General features: G+C 50.7%; 1 protein-coding gene across 3 annotated transcripts in view; it reads left to right on the top strand.

Annotated features, from left to right (window-relative positions):
* LOC114054202 (lipid droplet-associated hydrolase-like) overlaps positions 1–2,274 on the top strand; it is a 72,864-nt gene extending 70,590 nt beyond the window's left edge. For all 3 annotated transcript variants that reach the window (XM_027877378.1, XM_027877383.1, XM_027877370.1), the window contains exon 7: positions 814–2,274. In XM_027877378.1, coding sequence (XP_027733179.1) covers positions 814–1,005 — 192 coding nt within the window. In that variant the 3' untranslated portion in view covers positions 1,006–2,274. The remainder of the gene's footprint in view (positions 1–813) is intronic.
* The last annotated feature ends 17,675 nt before the right edge of the window (positions 2,275–19,949 follow it).

Here is a 19,949-nt window from a genome sequence, read left to right as displayed (position 1 = left end):
GGAAGGAGGGATAGGATTTGGAACTCCAAACTTTAAATAAAAATGTTTAAAAAAAAAAAAAGAAAGAAAGAAAGACAGAAAGACAGAAAAGAAGAGAAACTGTCCAGGTTTCATTGTGTGTCAACAGCCAGGCTCCTTCTCCTCCCGATGCCTGCCTGGCACACCCCTAGCTCGGCAGCTGGTTTCTTCTCACCATCCCCCTTGGCCGGAGAAACTGAGAGGCAGGGGACAGGGTAGATCTCATGCTTTTAGTCTGATGATATTGCCAGAAGCGCCTGAATATCTATTTTAACTGACAGCTCTTGTGTGCTGGTGCCACATCTGGGTCACCCCAAGGGCTGGGTCCCTTCTGAAAGAGATTTCCAAAGGCTGACCTGTTCACACTGACCTCCAGAGCCTATCCATCCTAGGCTGGCTGTGCACACAAAGAAGCTTTCTCTCAGAAGTCTTGAGTCTGCCATTTCCTAAAGGTCTGACACGCTGCCCAGGACAGACCTGCTGGCCACGAGCTGCCCCTCTGGTGTCCTAAGCACTTGGTAGTGTCGTGGCAGCCCAAGAGGGAAAGGGGCCTGAGCTTTCTGTTGGAGGCTCCCCAGGGATAGAGAAGAGAGCCCTGGGCTATATATCCTTTTGGTAAAGATTTCTGCTTCCACAGCCGTCTCCCAGCCCCTCCGCAAAAACGAGTCTCAAGTGCGCCACACTTTGACCAGAATAATGCGCCCCCAGTGGGGATCAGTACCCCCAAGGTGGGGGGGTCAGGAGAACATTGGGGGGAATGGCTACTAATACCACATTGTCCTCTTGCTTTTTTAGCTGACCTTTTACTATGGAACCTCAGACTTATGGTGCCCGGTCCAGTTCTATGAAGATATTAAGAAGAATTTTCCCAGTGGAGACATTAAGCTCTGTGAGAAAGGCATCAAACACGCCTTCATCATATCTTCCAACCAGGAAATGGCCACCATGATTGCAGACTGGCTAAAAGATGACCTGGCCAAAATCTAGCACAGACAGCGCAGGGCAGGGGGCCGGGGAGCAGGTGTGTGTTGGCAGGAGGCTTGATCGGGCAGTAGGGAGCTAAGGAAATCTTCATTTGGTGATTCTAGTGGGAGGGAGCTAATTGAAAAGGAAGGTCGGGCTAATGAATCTCAATAGAATCATCCCCCACTTGGGAATCTGAAACAAAAAAGAAACAGGCGGAAGACTTGATTTCTCTTGATTGTCTGGAAGAAACGTTCCGTGAGTAGATACAGCACCTGCCACGTGGGGTGGGAAGATGTCTTAAAATTCAAAGTTAGAAAATAGAAACCTGTGTGCTCATATAATGAAGGGTGAGGACAGAGCGAAGTCAGAAGGCATGTTTAGAAGGTGCACCTGCGAGGCCTTTCCAGGTAGCCCAGTCAGACGCTGGGAAGGCAGGCCACCAGGTCCTCCAGGCTCTGTGCCAACAAAGTGAATGGTCCTTCTAACCGAGGACACTTTGGTGGTCAGTGCTGTTTGACACATGAGCTCATCGGAGCCTGAGCACAACACGGAAGATATGTGTTGGCATGGGATAAGTCCTGGCCTGGCAGGTAGGACCCCGGACTGGGAGACGGCCCTTCCTCCCCCTGAGCCTCAGTCTCCTCACCTGGAAAAGGAAAGGTTAGACCAGGTGATCTCTAAGACCCTTCCCAGCTCTGACATCCAGTGGCAGCGATTCTGTGCGTGGGAACTGAAAGACAACATGGCAGCCGCTTCCCACGCCTTGTGCCCAGGTTGCCCAAGGTGTTGGCCGGGTCAAGTGGTGCTCATTTTGCCTCCCCTGAGTATTAGAGCCTCCATGAAGGGCAGAGAGCCTAGAGAGGCCTCAGAAGACCTGCCTCAGCCCCTTGTCCAGAAAACAAGCCGAGAGCTAAGCTGTGACTCCCCAACCACCCCCACAGCTGGGGCATGAGAACCCCTTGTCTCCTGAAGTCTGTTTTCTGTCTGTGTAAATGCAGGGCCCCTAGGTCTACATGAAATGAGGCCTCCATCGGGATCGGGCCTGGGGTGCGTGGGCCCAGGCTCAGACTCAGTCTGTGGTTTGGGCCCCCACGCCCACCAAGGGACCACAGCAATCATGGCCATCCTGGAGGAACTTTTGTACTCACCAAATGACACAAGAAGGAGTTCCAGGATGTTGTGGGGCCAGTCTCCTTTTGGCCTTGACTTCATGGTGCAGTTTTAGCATGCTTGATTAAAAACTGAGAAATGCTTCCAGATCACCGTTAATAAATCCATCGCATTTTGAAATGTGTGTGGCTTTTCTGTAGCTGGGCCTGTGCCCCGCGGTGCCCACAGTGCCTCGATCCCATGAGAGATGAGTGCGAGTCTTGGCTCCTATGTCCTAAAAGACGCACATGGGGAGGAGGGGAACAGGAATCCCAGGCACTTAAACCCCATTAGCAAGAAGCTCCCGGGGCGTCTCCAGCACTTCTAGGCATTGAGGAATGCAAAATTGGCAAACAGGCTGCCCAACACGTCAGTATTGTCAGTGAGTCAGAGACAAACCTGCATGCTCTCCACCTGGGACAGCTGGTGTCTCAGGGCACAGAGCACTGGGAATGGGGTCACACTGACCTGAGGTCAGATCCAGCTTCAGACCCTGACTCACTGTGTGACCCTGGGCAAGTCACCTCACCCCTAGCTGCATCATTTTCCTCAACTACAAAGGGAGGATGAGAATACCGCCAACCTCCCACAGTTGTTAAGAGATCAAATGAGATGGTAGTTGTGAGCCCTTACCATAGTGCCAGACACATATTAGGCACTTAAGAAATGCTTCTTTTCTCCCTTTCTGTCCTTCCTCCCTTTTTTCTTCTTTCCTTCTTCCTTTCTTTCCTCCCTTCTTTTCTTCTTTCTTTCCTCCCTTATTTCCTTTTTCCCTTTCCTTCCTTTTTTCCTTCCTCCCTTTCCTTCCTTCTTCCTTTCTTTCTTCCCTCATTCCTTATTTCCTTCTTCCCTTTCCTTCCTTCTTCCTTTCTTCTTTCTTTCTTCCCTCACTTTCCTGTTTCCTTCTTCCCTTTCCTTCCTTCCTTCTTTCCTCTCAGAAAGATATAAGTGTTTTGCTTCCGTGGGTTCCATTATCATCTCTATGTAGCTGACTCCTGCTCTATTTCTCTGGCCCCGGTCTCTGTCTCCTGAGCTCCAATCTTGCATCACTAACTGCCTCTTAAACATTTTAACTAGATGCTCTCCAGGGCAGCTAAAACAGCATTTCCAAAACAACTCATTCCCTTTCCTCTGAACTTTCCTGTTTCTGTTGAAGGCATCATTCTTTCAGTCATCCAAGTTTCCCCTTGGAATCATCTTTAACTCCTCACTCCCTCATCTGATATGTCTAGTCAGTTTCCAGTTCTAATCCATTCTTTCCCTCCAACACTTTCTTCATCCATCTCCTCTCCGCTCACCGAGCCCCCCGTTAGTTCAAGACCTCATCACCTCTCCCTAGACTATTGCAATAGCTTCTCACTCAGGTCTCTCTCCAGTCCACCCTCCACACAGATGTCAAAGTAATTATCTCAAGCTTAATGCTGACCGTGTCACTCCCTGCCCAGTGACCATCAGTGGCTCCAGAATCAAATATAAATGCCTATTTGACTTTTACAGCTCTTCACAAATATTAACTACTCATGGATAGGCTGAGCCAATACAATAAAAATGACAGTGCTACCTGAACTAATTTACTTATTCAGTACCTTACCAAACTACTTAAGACTTACTTTATAAAGCTAGAAAATAAATGATAATAAAATTCTTCTGGATGAATGAAAGGTCAAGAATCTCAAGGGAAATTAAAAAAAATAAAAAATAAACTAGAAGGAAGGGAGCACCTGATCAGTCAGTTAATAAACATTTTTAAGTGCCTTCTATATGCTAGGCACTTTGCTAAGTGCTGGAGATACAGAGAAAGGGAAAAACCAGTCCCTGCCCTCAGAGAGCTAGCAGTCTGATCAGAGACCACATAAAAAGGAGCTGGAAAGGAGAGGAGGGGAGCCCTGGACAGCTGGGCTTGGACTTCCGTCCAGGAAGGCTATCCACCCTCCACCCCGTCTGGTCAGGGAGAGAGGAGTCCCTGGCGCGAGAGGTTCACTTGGTGGTGGCGGTGTTGACATCACTTTTCAGGAGGTTGAATTTCTGAAGATGATGGTGGAGGCCAGGTCGAAAGCAGGCAGCATCAAAACCATTCAGTCCTGGTTAAAAAATCCAGAGGCCCGAGGATGGGAGAGATTTGATGTACAACATACAGAGAAGTAAATGAGCTAGTAGTTGACTCTGGCTCCCGGGGAAATGACTCCCTATTTGACAAAAACTGCTAGGAAGACCGGAGAGCCCTCTGGCAGAAATTAGGTTCAGACCAACACTTCACACCGGACAACAGAAACAGCCTTCAGGCTGCCCTCTCAACCTCAGCCTCCTCCCCTCTGCACTCAGTTGCCAAACTGATCTGGAGGCTGTCCGGTGGCTCAGGAAGCAGGTCCTGGGGCAGGGAGTCAGGAAGTCCTGAGTTCAAATTGAGCATCAGAGACTTCTTGGCTCTGTGACCCTGGGTAAGCCTCAAGCTCTCAGTGCCCAATCATAGCATTTACCTTCAGGGCTGTTGTACAGATAAGATAAGATGATATTGGTAAAGCACTTTGCAAACCTTAAGGTACCATACAAATGCTGTTGTTTTTTGGTCCTCTCGGGCTCTTCAAACCCATTTGGGGTTTTCTTGGCAAAGATACTGGAGTGGTTTGCCATTTCCTTCTCCAGCTTACTTTATAGATGAGGAAACTGAGGCAGAGAGTGATTAAGTGACTTGCCCAGGGTCACAGGGCTAGTAAGTATCTGAGGTCCGTGAAGGGGATTATGATTTTTGTATCAATCGATGTATGTGTAATGAATATACTAATAATTTAGATTCCTTTTCTTTTTTTAATTTTTTATTAATTTACTTTGATTTATCAACAATCACTTCCATAAGCTTTTGAGTTTTAAATCTTTCTCCGCCTTCCTCCCCACTGCCCTCCCCAAGACGGCGTGCAATCTGATATAGGCTCTACATATACATTCCTGTTAAACATGTTTTCACAGTAGTGATGTTGTAAGGAAGAATTAGAACCAATAGGAGGAACCACAAGAGAGAGGAAAGAAAACACAACAGAAGAAAAAAAAGGAGAAAACAGTGTGCTTCGACCTGCATTCAGACTCCACAGTTCTTTCTCTGGATGTGGATAGCATTTTCCATCATGAGACCTTTGGAGACGTCTCAGATCCTTGCGTTGCTGAGAAGGGCTCAGCGTATCAACGTCAGTCATCGCACATCGTGGCTGTTGCTGTGGACAATGTTCTCCTGGTTCTGCTGTCTTCACTCAGCATCTGTCCATGCAAGTTCTTCCAGGTTTTTCTGAAGTCTGCCTGCTCACCGTTTCAGAGCTGCCTTTTCTGACTTGGGAGTCAGACTCACGATGCAGCTTGGAATGAGCAATCGAACCTTTAACAACGCTCTCACATTCATGACATTCTTGTGCCTTTGTACCTTCAGTGAAGCAAATCAATGAGTGTAGAACCTGCTTCCGTCACAGAACTTTGGTTCTGTGCCCCACCAGGCCATCACGACCCCCAAGACTCGAGACAATACCGTTCCCACAGGACTCCTGAACACCTGTATTGTGGATGCACAGACCTGTCGTGGGAAACCACTCAGGCCCTGGAAATGATTGTGTGTAATTCACTTCCCCCGCTGTCCCACTCTGAAATACGTATAGAAGCTGTGCCTTTTCTCCGGCATGTGGAGCTGGACCGCATACGCCACTCCAAAAGTAATTCATTAAACCACAACTTGTTTCCTGGCCCTCCTGTCTCTGGCCTGCTTTGTGCGGCTCCGGCTAGTCACAGATCAGAGATCCGTCCTGTCTGGATGACAGTTAAATTCTGTTAACAGACCGGATTTGAACTCAGGAAAATGAGTCCTCCTGACTCCAGGCCCAGCGCTCTATCCACCGTGCCACGTACCTGCCCGTATAAATGCTAGCTAACAACAAAAAAGCTGGTGCATCTCTGACTATGTCACCCCTCCCCCTGGTAACCCCGGTGGCTGCCTGTTACCTCCAAGATCAAACACAAAATCCTCTTTGCCTCTCAAAGCCCTTCATAATTTGCACACACACCCTCTTTCTGGTCTTCTTATTCACCTTTGCTTCCGAAGAGGACCAGTGACATCATGGGGTGATGTCTTGACCTGCTCATGAATTGGATTTAAGTGTGGCAGAGCTGCAGGAGGTCATCAGCCTCACTCTCTCCTCAGTCATCAAGGTCCGGTGGCAGGACAACAGTCAGGATGACTGGCGATGACCCAGTGGATGACCTTGGCATCTTCAATGCCTGACCAAGCTCTAGGAGCTCCATAGCTCCTGCTCCACTGCCCCCATGGCCATTGGACAAATTGGTCTCTGCTAATTCAGTAGGGAAGTCTTCCCATGCTTGGAGTGGACACCACTCGGGTGCCCAGGGAGGACCAGCACCTCTGGTGTGAGGGTTGCCGAGCTCTTTTCAGGGCCGTTCGTTCAGCTTTAGTGCCCACCTGTGGCTCCAGGAAGCTTTAGGATGGGCAGTGACCATACCCCGGTAAAACCATCTCAGCAGACAGGCCTGCTACCCTGCCTTTCCAGTCTCACAGCCACCTTCATCTCCCACGGTATACTCTGTGGTTCGGTGGCACTGGCCTCCTTGGCACTCCTCCCCAGAAGATGCTCCCTCTCTGCGCCGGGGCCTTTTTGGTGGCTGCCCTCCATAGCTGGAAGGCTTGCCCTCCTGTCTCCCTGTCCTGGCTTTGCACGCCTCCTTCCAGATTCAGTTCAGACCCCTCCTTCTGCAAGGGGCCTTTCTCTATGTCTTGTCCTGGTCCTTCCCACCAAGGCTAGTTCCCCTTCACTGTGGCTTTATGGACATAGCGTTGTCTCCCCTACTGAAAGCAGGGAGCCATCTTCTTACCTTCCTTTGTCTCCCCCTTGCTTAACGCAGTGCCCGGCATGTAGTAAGAGCTTAATAAATGCTCGTGGACTGACCAGCTGAGGAGGAACCCACCACCTCTCCGGGTAACCCATTCCACTTTAACGTGATGAACGGAAAAACTGGCATCTTTGCTTCTCTTGTCCTGGCCAAGGAGAATGACCTTAGCACAGGGTGTCAGTGCCTGGGTGCGTTAGGGGATCGTTGAGGCCAGAGTCCCCCGAAGCAGGGTCTCACTGGAGTCCTTTGAGTGGATGATAAAGACCCGCAGGGAGCTGCAGAGGGCGTCTCCTGTACTAAGTGCCAGGGGGTGCAAGGTCAGGAACGGGGTCAGAAAGCCTGCAGCTAGAGGTCAGTGACTTTGCCGTCGGGGACCAATCCTGGCGGCTCCCCTGGGGGAAATGAGCTTAGGGGCTGGTCCACCCCCTCCTAGCCACCAGCCTCGGTGGAAGTGGCATAGAGCCCCCTTCTTCTCCTGCGAAGAGCCCAGGTGGACGAGGGGGCTGACCACTAGGCAGTGGTGGGTTGAGCATCAGGATGTCTGAACAGCGGAGAGTTCAGATGAGCCGGAGCAGACCACAGGCCTGCCGGAACGTGGCTTCAGCTCTCCTCAGGTGAGGGAAGTTCTTAGCACACAAACAGCTGCAGAATAGGCAGTGTATAATGAGTAGAGGACCAAGCCTGCTGCCACCAGGGAAAAGACATCACGCCCTGGGGCAATAAGGATTTTTTCTTTTGTTAAATTTATGGACATAGACACCCTGTGCTAAGGTCATTCTCCTTGGCCAGGACAAGAGAAGCAAAGATGCCAGTTTTTCCATTCATCACGTTAAAGTGGAATGGGTTACCCGGAGAGGTGGTGGGTTCCTCCTCAGCTGGTCAGTCCACGAGCATTTATTAAGCTCTTACTACATGCCGGGCACTGCGTTAAGCAAGGGGGAGACAAAGGAAGGTGAGAAGATGGCTCCCTGCTTTCAGTAGGGGAGACAACGCTATGTCCATAAATTCCTCCAGCAATGGCAGAAGGTCCAGAAGTGACCTCCTTCCACAGAGTCGGATTTCCTTCCCACGGACAGCAACGGGAAACAGCAGGAACGTGAGCTGGGGGCTGTGTCGGTGACCTGCCTGGAGAGCCAGGGGCACCTGCGGACTTCCCTTGGGGGACCAGAAGGCAGTCGAGGCCAGAGGCTGGCTCTTCTCTCGGCTGGCCTCTGCAGAGGTGCGGGGCCCAGCACCTGACTCTGACTGGGCTGTGGGCACTCCGAGAGCTGGCTCCTTCCACCGGGCAGGCCAGGGGCTCTCGGGGCTGGGGAGGCCGCCAGGCCCTATGTGCTCGAGCTGGTTTTTAAAAGCCACCACCATTTGCACGAGGGGAGCTCACCACGATGGGAGGACAGCAGGCAGCAGCAGCAGCTGGCCAGGGTCCACCATCCTCGCCCCCCAGCGTGGAGGCAGCTCTCAACAAGCGGCACAGAAATCCACGCCGGGGAGGAGGCGGGAGCAGGGTGTCCGGCTCGGCCTTCCTGGACTCCGCAGGACAAACAGGCCACATTCCTCTCATTCTTCCCACCCCACGTGGCCCGCCACAACCCCCAGCTCCATCCCAGGGCACAAAGGGAACAGGTCCATAGATGTTTACTGAACCGAGCCGTTAAGGAGCAGGCCGGCAGATTTCCCCTTAATCTGCGAGGAAACAAGTGTTTCCTAGAAAGCTTAGGGATGGGCTGGAGAGGGGGATGGTGACTCTGGCAGGGCAGCCAGTCCAAGGGCTCTGAGAAGGGATAGCCTGGACCTTAGTGGGGGCAGGCGATGGACCTTCCTCAGCGCTGACAGGAAAAGGGGGAGGAGGAGGAGGAGGAGGAGGAGGGGAGGAAGATGAGGAGGAGGAGGAAGAAGGGGAGGAGGGGGAGGAAGATGAGGAGGAGGAGGAGGAGGAAGGGGAGGAGGGCGAAGAAGATGAGGAGGAGGAGGAGGAGGAGGGGGAGGAAGATGAGGAGGAGGAGGAGGAGGGGGGTGAGTACTGCCTTGTTGGAGGATTCAGTGCCGGCCCAGTTTCCTCACAAATAGCTCTGAAGGTTGAAATCAGCCCTCCAGGGGCCGAGGTCCTGCTCGGTGCCAGGGTGTCCAGGAGCCCTAAGAAGCCAGATCTGTGGGGCAGGCAGCACTGTTTGGATTTTCCTTGTGCCTGGGAAGGTAGAAGGAACTGTGACAAATGACTGCCTGAGCCCCTGAGGGGAACATAAGTTTCCTTTGCATTCTGGCCTCAGCTGGACTTTACCTTCTGGCACGGGCCAATGAGTGACCAGGCATCGGTGTGTGCCCGCTGCCCGTGATGTCCTGGGCCAATTCCAATGCCCAGCATGTCTGTTTGGATTAAGGCAAACTGTGCGGTCTCCTGATGCCGTGCTTGTAAGCTCCAAGCAAATAGCGTCTATGACAGTGCTGGGCACATAGTAGGTGCTCCAAAAATGTTTGTTGATGGAAGATGTGACTGAACACAAGACCTGCCCCGTGCCATCAGCAGTCTTCAGATGGCCTGGGGTAGAGCTCCTCTGGGAGCACAGCTACTGGGCTGGCCTTAGAGGGTCAATGGCCAGTAGTGGCCAGAGTCCTGGACGAGGAGCCAGGATGGTCTAGGTTCCACTCTTGCCCTTGACACTTAGAAGCTGGGTGGCCCTGGGCAAGTCAATAAGTATTGACCAAGCACCTACTATGGGCCAGGCTCTAGGGATACAAGTACAATCAGCAAATCAATCCCTATTTGCAATGAACTTACATTCTAACAGAGGAGACGACAAACACCTAGGAAAATACAGCATAAAATAAAGTTAATAAATGCAAGTGTGCACAAAGTGGGTCGGGTGGAGGATGCTCAGGAGGGAGGGCACTGGTAGTGGGTCCAGAAAAGGAGGGGGATTCCATGATGCCAGGCTCAGAAGGGAGGGCATTCCAGGCAGAGGGGACAGTCAGTGCAAAAGCATGGGGATGGGGGAGGAACAGAAACAAGGCAGGTTTGACTGCATCTCCGTGTGGGAAAGGAAATCGCATCCAATGAATGTGGCTAGAAAGGGAAGTCAGGGCTTTCAGAGCTAAAGGAGGAGTTGATGACTACGGTATCCTAAGGAGAGTGATCGGATCAGACGTGTGTGTTGGGAAGATCTCGGAGTGGAATGAAGGACAGCTCAAGTGGGAAGGGACTTGAGGCCAGGAGGCCCACGAGGAGGCTGTAATCTCACTGAAAGGAGAGGGGCTGAGCCAAGGGGGCACCTTGTTAGAACTGTGGGTTGAGGAGGGGTGAGGGAAAGTGAGGACAGGGAATCCCCAGCACTATTAAGTGGGGAGGGGAGGAGGGTGGTGGTGCCTTTGACAGAAACATGGGAGTTTGGAAAAGGGGAAGGAAAATGAGTCGATGAAACATACTGCCCACCTTCTGATGGAGGTGATAGACTCATGGAGACTGAGAAATATTTTCTTTGGACAGGGTCAATGTCGGAGTTTGTTTTGCTTGACTAGACATGTTTGTAATAAGGAATTTTGTTTTTCTTGCTTTCTCACTGGGGGCAGGAGTAGGAGGGAGAGAAGGCAAATCTTTGAAAACAAAATAAAATTTGATTTAAAAAAAGATAATGAGTTCAGTTTTAGACATGTTGCACGTAAGATGTCTCTGAGACATGTTTGAAATGTCCGGTAGGCAGTGGGTGATGGGGGATGTGAGCTCAGGAGAGAGACTAGAGCTGGATGTGTGGATGTGAGGGTCTGCATGAAGATTCTGGTTAAACACAGAGCTAGAGTAAAGGGAGAGGAAGGTCTAGGATGAAACCCTGTAGAATCCCCCAGGTGCAGGGCATGGCTCATGGCAGACTGGGTACAGTTGTGCTGGGCAGGAGAGGCCTGGGGGCATTGTAGTGCCTTCGAGAGAACAGACTCCAAGATAAGGAAGTCGGTTCATTGTGGACGTGCATTCAGGACATGGGAGAGGAGCTGAGCAGGCTTGGATTGGGACACAGATGAGGGAGAGGCTGGGGAATGGGAAGGAGAGGTCATGCAGAGAGGATTAGTGATGAGTTATTGCAGCAGTAGACAGGAAAGCTGTCTCCCAGAGGGGGAGAAGAAGGAGCAAAGCCAGGACTGGGTCTCTTCCTTCAGGAGGATGGTGGTGGGGGAGTGGGCTGCTGGGAGGGAGGCCCATGGGCCCCCAGGTAGACAGAAAGCTGTGATTGGGGTCAGGCCTTGGTGGTGTCTGCTGGTCTCATCTGCAAAATGGGGGGAATAATGACACCTACCTCATAGGACTGTTGCCTCAGAAACTAGATTTTGCTAGATGGCTTCTGGTTTAGGCTTGAAGTATGTGAGCTTCAGAATCCTGATATAAATAACAAGATGAGACCCAGCCTCGATGGGAGGAAGGAAGGAAACAAGCATTCATTAAGTACCTACTGTGTGCCAGGTACCATGCTAAGCACTTTGCAATTATCATCTCTGATCCCCCAACAACCCTTCATGGTAAGTGCTCTTATTGTCCCCATTTTACAGATGATTAAACTGAGGCAAACAGAGGTTAAGTCACTTGCCCAGGGTCCCATAACCAGTAGAGTTCTGAGGTTAGATGAGAACTCAGGTCTTCTTGACTGCAGGCTCAGCACTTTGTTCTTTGTAGAAATGTACCAGAGCTTGTGTTGGGAAGAATAGGCCAGGGAGGGCTTGATAGTTTGTGTTCTTTAACTCTGGGTTTGGGTGAAATGTGACAATCAAGGCTACTTATTGTTAGAGATTTTTGCTGTTACCATACAGAGCACATTTCAAAGTCTTGGTGCAGTTCTAAGCTATTAAACCTTAAATCTGCACTAAGATTTTTCTGATACAAAAATGTCTTCTTTTTAAAGACAGAACAAAGTTAGTGTCTTCCATCTGAGATCATTTCTGATTGATCCTGTCTGCTTCTTGTGGGTGCATCCTTGTCTGCTGCCTGCCCCTGTAGACTGGGAGCTTTGTTTTTGCCTTTGTTTGTATTCCCAGAACTTAGCATGATGCCTGGTATACAGCAGGTGCTCAATAAATGTTTGCTGACTTGATTTAACTTGACCAGAAGGTCAGATAAGACCATGTAGGTAAAGAACTTGGCAAAAATCCAGCATCCTGTGCCTCCTTGGGGGGAGGGAAGGACCCCACCACTAGTGTCTCAGGCCCTCCGGGATGACACAAGCCAAGTTTTATCAGTAAAGTGTTTAATGCATTTATCAGGACGAGATATTTAAATGGTCGGTGAATACATAAGCCTGTTTACTTTTTACATATAGACTGCTGAGGGGTGGAAAGACGCTGCACTATAATGTCAGATTTGTCAGGTAATTGGTCGGTTTCATTGAATTTTTTTATGAAAAAAAGTCTTTGTTCTAGGGATCTCCATCTGGGACACAGAAGGGGGTGGGATTGGGTGGGGGAGGGTCTAGGTGATGCAAAAATAAAAGCTGTCCATAAAACCATTTTTGAATATGCAGAAACTCCTCTGCCATTCCCAGAGCACAGTCTGTCCATTCCCCCAGCCTGCATTTGTGCCCAGGGTCACACCTAAGTCCATTGGCATGGGTGGGGGGGGACCGAAGAAAGGGCACTCTGCAGGCCTGGTACCCATCACTCTTCCCTAAGCACAAAGGGGCAGGAGGTCAGCCGGGGTGGAGAGCGGGGAGGAGGAGCAGATCTCGTTTGCAATGCGGCAATCGTGTTTTGTCCTGATGTGTTAAGGGAGCGGGCTTCCAAACCCCGAGAAGGATGCCTTCTTGTTTCACAATCCCGGACCGGTTAGCTCACCACAGCCCCATCTCGGAGCATCCGAGAGGCTGAGCGCGTTGGCTTGGGGAGTGGACACCCACGACCCTCCCTCATAGGAGCCACTGTCCGAGGCCAGGCCTCAGAGCCGGGAGCGCTGTCAGGGCTCAACAGTGGAGTCTCAGGCTCTTCAGAATTCTGTGCCGTCACTTATCGTTGGAATGCTGACGCTCGTCCGAACAAACATTCAGCCATTGGCTACCCTTCAGCTTGGTGCCACTCTCCAAGCAACTGGACGGGGGGAGTCCTGAAGAGTCCGCAAAGCAGCCGCTAGGCTGCCAAGGTCGCCGGGGTCGGGCAGCAGAGGAAGCCGCTCCCGCGGATCCTCTCGGGTTCGCAGGGACCCCTGCGGTGGGGCAGCAGGGCCGCGGGCAACCCTGCTTGGCACGACCTTGGCTCCTTCTCCGTCTTCTCCTGTCCGTCTCTGGCATTGCTTTATAAGCTCTCGGCCGTGGTGGCTTCACCCTGTGCTTTGAGACCCTTGTTTGACACAGACACGTTTTACACATCTGCGCTCCCTGCTCCTTCCACACCCTGGTTAGACGTGGAGTCAAGTTCAGATGGGGTGGTCTGCAGCCCCGGTAGTCTCCCCAAACTGAAAGTCCTCGTGTGACCTGCAAAGTGCTCAAGCCCAACTGACCCATTTTAGAGAGGAAGAAACTGAGGCCACTCTGCAACTCCTTCTATCTCTGCTGAAGTCCCAGGATGGGGGCCCCCTTCTCCTTCCCTGCCTTTTTGTTTCTTTGTTTGTTTGTTTGTTTGCTTGCTTGTTTGTTTGCTTGTTTGTTTGTTTGTTTGTTTTTTCCAGAGCTGCCCAGAAGCTCTTGTATACAAGAAAACTTTAATCTGTGTGCTTCTGACTGGGTGTGTTTACTTCCAACTCCGCAGAATGGTATTTCGTGAGAGCAGGACCCAGATAAGGTTTTTCTGTGAACTTTTTCTTTTTTTCTGAAACAGGAAATCTCCTCTTTGTCATTTTCTTTGTCAACAGATTGGAGCCCCAAAAGGCTAAAGCTTAGCTTTGACTTAAGGTTTACTCAATTAGTGTCTAAGTAAGCCCCATGGAAGGAAGGAAGGAAGGAAGGAAGGAAGGAAGGAAGGAAGGAAGGAAGGAAGGAAGGAAGGGAAGGAGGAAGGGAGGGAGGGAGGGAGGAAGGGAAGGGAGAAAGGAAGGAAGAGAATAAACATTTATTAAGCACCTATTATATGCCATGGTGTAGATGAAGAACAAGATTAGGATAAGTGAATGACAAGGATTATGACCTTATTAAGATTTTAGGACTGAGCTCTGAAGCCCTTAAGATTTATTGTAGAACAAGGCATTTCAGAGCCCCCGGACGTGGAGGGGGAGCCCTGATGGGTGAGGCAAATGGGTCACTGCGTCTCTGTGGGTGGCTGAGGTGGGGTAGAGGAGGTACTCATAGGAAATGCATGAACTGAAGACAAGGCAGGTTAACGTGCACATTAATGTTCCCTAGTATGAGGACAGGAGCACAGGGGAAGAGAAACACTGAGCCAATCATTGAACTCATTGAGGAGGGAAGGAAAAGCTGGTGACCCACCTCCTGAGTCATGGGGCAACACCTCATATGTCTGTAGGTACCAGCCTCATAAAATCAGGATCCAAAGAGAAGGAAGGGAACAAGCATTTATTAAGCGTCTGCTGTATGCCAGGCCCAGCGCTCCATCCACTGCGGCGCCAGTGGACACCTGGCCTGGGCCATCAGTGGGGGCCTTCGGGGAGTGGTTTTCAGTGACACTGGCCATCTGGCTGCCTGGCAGACAGAGGACTGACTTGGTGCCTGGATGCAGACGCTCCTTTCCGGTGTGCCATCACCTAGGAGTAGCGGAGGAGGACCGTCCCTCCCCATCCCATGGAGGTATGGCTCCTCTTTGTCCACCTGTGGCTGGCCTCAGCCAGCTACCCCGGAGGGTCTGAAGGGTGTGGCAGGAGTGAGAGGTACCTGACCGAGGAGCACCCAGTCCCCTGGCCAGGCTGCCCATCCTTCTGATGGCCAGGAAGGGGATCTGAGAACAGGAGCATTCCTCACCGGTCCCACGGGAGGGGTTTTGGCTGACAGGCTGGCAGACCCTTGCAAGGCAGCTGCCCCTGAGGGCAGGGCTCCCTGGCTCCTGGCTCCTGGCTCCTGGCTCCTGGCTCCCTGGCTCCCTGGCTCCTGGCTCCTGCCTCCCTTAAAGCGGCCGCAGTGAATGGTCCAGTGCCCAACTGGGTTGGAGGATTCAAACAAGATTTTGCGTCATTATTAGCTCTTCTTTGCTATTGCTATTGAAGGAGTTTTCCCTTTGATGGGCATCAGGCTCTTGGGGGAATGCTCCATGCACCTCCCAGTTCTAATCTCTGGACCCTGTGCTGGGCTGTCATCCTTGTGAGGCTCTCCCACGATATCGTTGAGGGTTTCCAGGGAGGGAGGGTGAAGGAAAGGCCCCAAGAAAGACAGACCCAGGCTCAGGCCCCAAAGTCATGACCACCCTGTCCTTTCGGAACCCACCGAGGCTTTGAACAACTCCCCCAGAACTAGCCCAGAACCAGATGGACTGGAGGCTTGTCATGAGCCAGCATCCGGTGTGACCAGAGAAAGCCCCTGTCACTTGACAGAACTCTGGATCCTCACTGCCCCAGTCTAGTGTGAGGCCCCAACCAAATGGCACCTCTTCCAGGAAGCCTTCCCTGATTGCTCAGTCAGTAAAAGGGAATCCCTTGTCACTGGGTTTTCACTCTCTTGTTATCTTGCCAACATTATCTGCTTCTATCTTATTCCCCAGTTAGATTCAAAGCTTCTCAAGGGCAAAAACTGTCTTCTTTAGACTTTGTCTCTCCCCCAGAGCAGAGCCTGGGGCTTTGCATATAGCTGGTGCTTCCTAAGTGCTGGTGGTTATGGTTTCTGGGCCACTGGGAAGGAGCCCCCTCCCCCTCCAGAGGAATCTTTCTCCCTCTATCTCTGTTTCTCTCTCTCCTCTCTTCTTCTGACTTGTAGATGTGGGTCTAAGGCTTCCCATGCAGAGAAAACTCCAGTCAGCTAAAAGAAAAGCTAAGCTTGCTCCAGACAGAGCAGCATGGTAGAGGCACAGTGGGGAACAGTAGAACATGCTGCCATTGGCGCCAAAGGACCTGGGTTCAAGTCCTGCCACAGATACCTGTGTCATCTTGAGCAAATCACCTCCGCTCCCAGGGCCTCAGTTTCCTGCTCTGTACAGTAAGAGTGTAGAAGCCTCTGGGGTCCCTTTTAGCTCTAGATTGACAAGCCCACAACCAGAGAGTGGCCCCTCCTGAAGCCCTCTGGAAAGACAAGAGACCCAAAGGCAGCCCAACTGTTTCCTCTGCCCTTTTCCAGCTTCCCTGTGTGTTAATAGAAACTCCAGCCCGGCTTAAGCCAAAGAACAGGAGCTAGGGCAAGCTCCTTCCTGGGCAGCTGTCTGGCTGTGGATGCTGAAACCAGATTTGGTCAACGGCCAGGAAGGCCTACCTCCCCTGGGGTGGGGGGAGGGGAGCACATTAGCTGGCCACTGATCCTTTTATAAGAAAGCCAGGAGAGCTCCCCCCCTGCTCCAGCCCCCCCCAAGATCCCCTCACCCCTAGTTCCCATCACTCCTATCCCCAGATACCCCACCCCAAGATCCCCCCACTCCCAGGTCATTGCACTCCCATCCCCAGATTCCCAACATACAGCTCTCCCACCCCCAGTTCCCCCTTGCCCCCAGTTCTCTAACCCCTGGCTCCCCTACCCCAAGATCCCCCCATCCCCAGCTTCCCTGACTCCCATCCCCTCCCCCACTCCTTAACTCCCAGGGGGCACAAGGGCCCAAATTCTAGCCACCCCAGTCACATCCCCCAGCACTGACCCCAAGTCACTGAGAAAGCTGCTCTTTGAGAATTCATTGTTAAACAGGTGCTTTGAGGGTCTTAGAGATCTCCAGGTATCATAAAGGATGCCCCCAGCATCCGAGTGGACCTGGAGTAGCTGGCCCCACTCCCCCACCCCCAGCCTTCCCCAAACATAGAAGACACAGAGCTACCAACCTGCCTGCCCCTGTCCCAGACCCCACTCTGGGAAGCAAACCCAATACTTCCAAAACTAGATACAGGAGGGTGCAGCGCCTGGGGGCTGTTGATGGTGCCTTGGCATATTTCTACAATGATTTTTTCCACAACTTCTGACCTCCATTGTAAGAAGGATTGGCTACAGATCTTCCCCCATGAAGTGCCCCAAGGAGTCCCTCCCAAATCCAAGGAAGAAGAAGGAGCCAAACTGGGACCAAGATGGAGACCTCCTCTTCAACGTCAGCTGCTCATTCATTCATTCAACAAACATTTATTAAACTCTCTCTTCCTGTTCCCTCTCCAAAAAATCAAATCAAATCAAATCACATCTACACTGTCAGCTGCCTGCTGTCCCGATCCCTTGAATGTATGTTTATGTTCATGGTCCTTCTCGCCCCAGCTCAACCTAATTTTGAGCAGATACAATTTTCTTCTACGCAATTCCCTTCTCCCCTTTTATTTTTTTATTTTTTTTCTTTCTCCCCTTTTAAAACTGGCAAGAACAGCAGGCCTGAACGATCCTGAGGAAATTCATCCGATTTTTATTCTTGCTTTACCTGTTTAATAAGGAGGGACCCGGATGGGCCCTGATGACACTGGCATAGGGGCTCCAGTCAGGAGACTCTCCTCGTCATGTGGAATCTTAGACAGTTTCCTACAGCACGGTGGGGGGCGGGGGGGGGAGGGAGGGCGGTGGTGGTGTGTGGAAGTTAAATCCAGGTCCTCCTGCCTCTGAGGTAGCTCTCTACACATTCACTATATCTAGCTGCTTCTCAATGGAGCAAATACCTTTTCTAAGTTAAGTCTGGCTGGTGCTCAATGGGAGTTCACCAGTGGGGGCTTGTGGCAGTACCAGTACTCTGCAGTACCTGAGAGTTACCCTGAGAATCCTGATGGGAATCATCCAAGCTGCCCTTCGAGGCCCAGCCTGTCAGTGGGGGAGTGAGCCCAGAGGCGCTGCTGTACTGGTCCAGGGCTCTGGGGAGTGTCACTATTGTTATTCTAAGGTTTTCCTCCTCAATCTTCTGGTAATCATGGTTCATGGGATGCACTCACTTCACTTCTCAGCCCTTTTATGGCCTTCCGGCTGGAGCATGGAAGGGAGCCTGCATTTCCTCCTCTTTTCCATAGCAATGAAATGAAGTCTAACAGCTCTGGCTGGGAGGGTGGGCCCTGTGGGACAGGCTATGGAGCCAGAAGCCTGGGGTTCAAACCCCACCTTTGACGCTTCCTGCCTGAGTAACCTTGGGCATGTCACCAAGCCTCAGTTTCCTCCTCTGTGCATAGCTTTGCTTGTCTTTGGCACCTCATCTAAGACTGACCTCCTTGCTGTTCATGGGACACTCTGCTCCATCTCCTGACTGAGGGCATTTTCGCTGGTGGTCCCCCATGCCTGACTGCTCTCTCTCTCCAGACTCCTGGGCTTCCATTCCTCTTTCTCCATCTCCCCATCCCACCCACCCCACCAAGTCCTTCCTTCCCTCTGAGGTCACCACCAACTTATTCTCTCTCTGTCTTGTATGTTGTCTCCAGGAAGGAGCTCCTTGACGACAGGGACTGTTCTTGTCTTTCTGCATTTCCCTGCACTTGGCACAGTGCCTGGCCCTTGCTAAACATTTAGTAGACACTTATTGACTCTCTGAATAAGGGTAAATAAGAGTCTATGCTGGGTGAACAGTCTCCCTCTCGTGGTTTCAGGCCTAATTCGTACACGTAGGTGGTTATCAGCAACTGAGAAGTTCTGAGAAAGGAAGAGGGCTTTCAGCAAGAGGTCCTAGCTAAGCCAAGCTTGCCTTCTTCACTTCAAAATAACAAGAAATATGGGCAGCTAGATGACACAGTGGATAGAGCTCCGGCCTTGGAATTAGGAGAACCTGAGTTCAAATCAGACCTCGGACACTTGACTCTTACTAGCTGTGTGACCCTGGGTAAGTCACTTAACCGCAATTGCCTCACCAAAAAGAAAAAAAAAAATCACAAGAAATTCAATCAATTAAGTTAAAGAATAATACAACCCAAAAGGGGGGAGGAAGAAATTCATCACTTAAAAAAAGAGAGAGAGAAAAATTACTTAAAGAAAAAAACAGGAGCTGTAAATACGATGAAAATTATGAATTAAAAAGTGAGATGAGATCCCACCACCACCATGGTGCTTAGTAAGTGCTTTGTTCATCCATTCAGAGTCACTCAGTAGAGAAATGCCCAGTAAAACAAGCCTGAGATTCTCTCTCATACTAATCATGTTGGCAAAGTTGACCAAAAAGGATAATCATAAAGCTTGCAGTGCTGGAAAATAGGCACACTCATTCACTATTGATGGAACTGTGAAACTGGCCCAGCCATTCTGGAAAGCAATTTCCAGAATTTCCAATGCCCCAAAAGTAACCAAACTGTATATAGCCTTTGTCCCAGTGTTACCTCTAGTAGGTCTATAACCGAAAGAGATTAAAGAGGAAATATTTATAGTAGCTCTTTTTGTACTAGCAAAGAAATGGAAACTAAGGGAGTGCCCACCTCTTGGGAATGGCTATACAGGTTATGGTGGTGCAGTGGATAGAGGGTTGGGCCTGGAGTCAAGAATACTCATCTTCATGAGTTCAAATATGGCCGCTGATGCAGAGTGAAGTGAGTAGAACTCATGACAACATTGTAAAGACAGCTCTAAAAAATCGAAGCACTATGATTAATTCAATAACCAACCATCATTTCAGAGGCGATAGGCTCAGAGAACAGACCGAGAAGAGCCCGTATTTCAAAAGGTGCAGCCGATCTGGGAATGGGTTTTGCTGGATTTGGCATGCTTTACAAGGCTTTGTCTTTCCTTTTTCCCCAGAGGTGGGAGGGAAAGAAAACTGATTTTTGTTCGTTCAAAAAATTAAATAAGAAAGACAAAATAAGGGTGGAAATGAGAGCTCTCGAAGAGAAATTTTAAAACAGCAGAATCAGCTATTTAGAATAAATGGTGGAAACCCTCGCTGCCCAGTGGGTATCTTGCAAAAGAGCTTGACCAGTTCAGAACTCAAAAATGCAGACAGAACAAGGACCATCA

The sequence above is a fragment of the Vombatus ursinus genome, unplaced genomic scaffold (genome assembly GCF_900497805.2).
Source record: "Vombatus ursinus unplaced genomic scaffold, bare-nosed wombat genome assembly UNPS02004260.1, whole genome shotgun sequence".
In the NCBI taxonomy this organism is placed as follows: domain Eukaryota; kingdom Metazoa; phylum Chordata; class Mammalia; order Diprotodontia; family Vombatidae; genus Vombatus; species Vombatus ursinus.
Note: the sequence above shows the minus strand (reverse complement) of the source record. Positions and strands in the feature narration are given on the sequence as shown.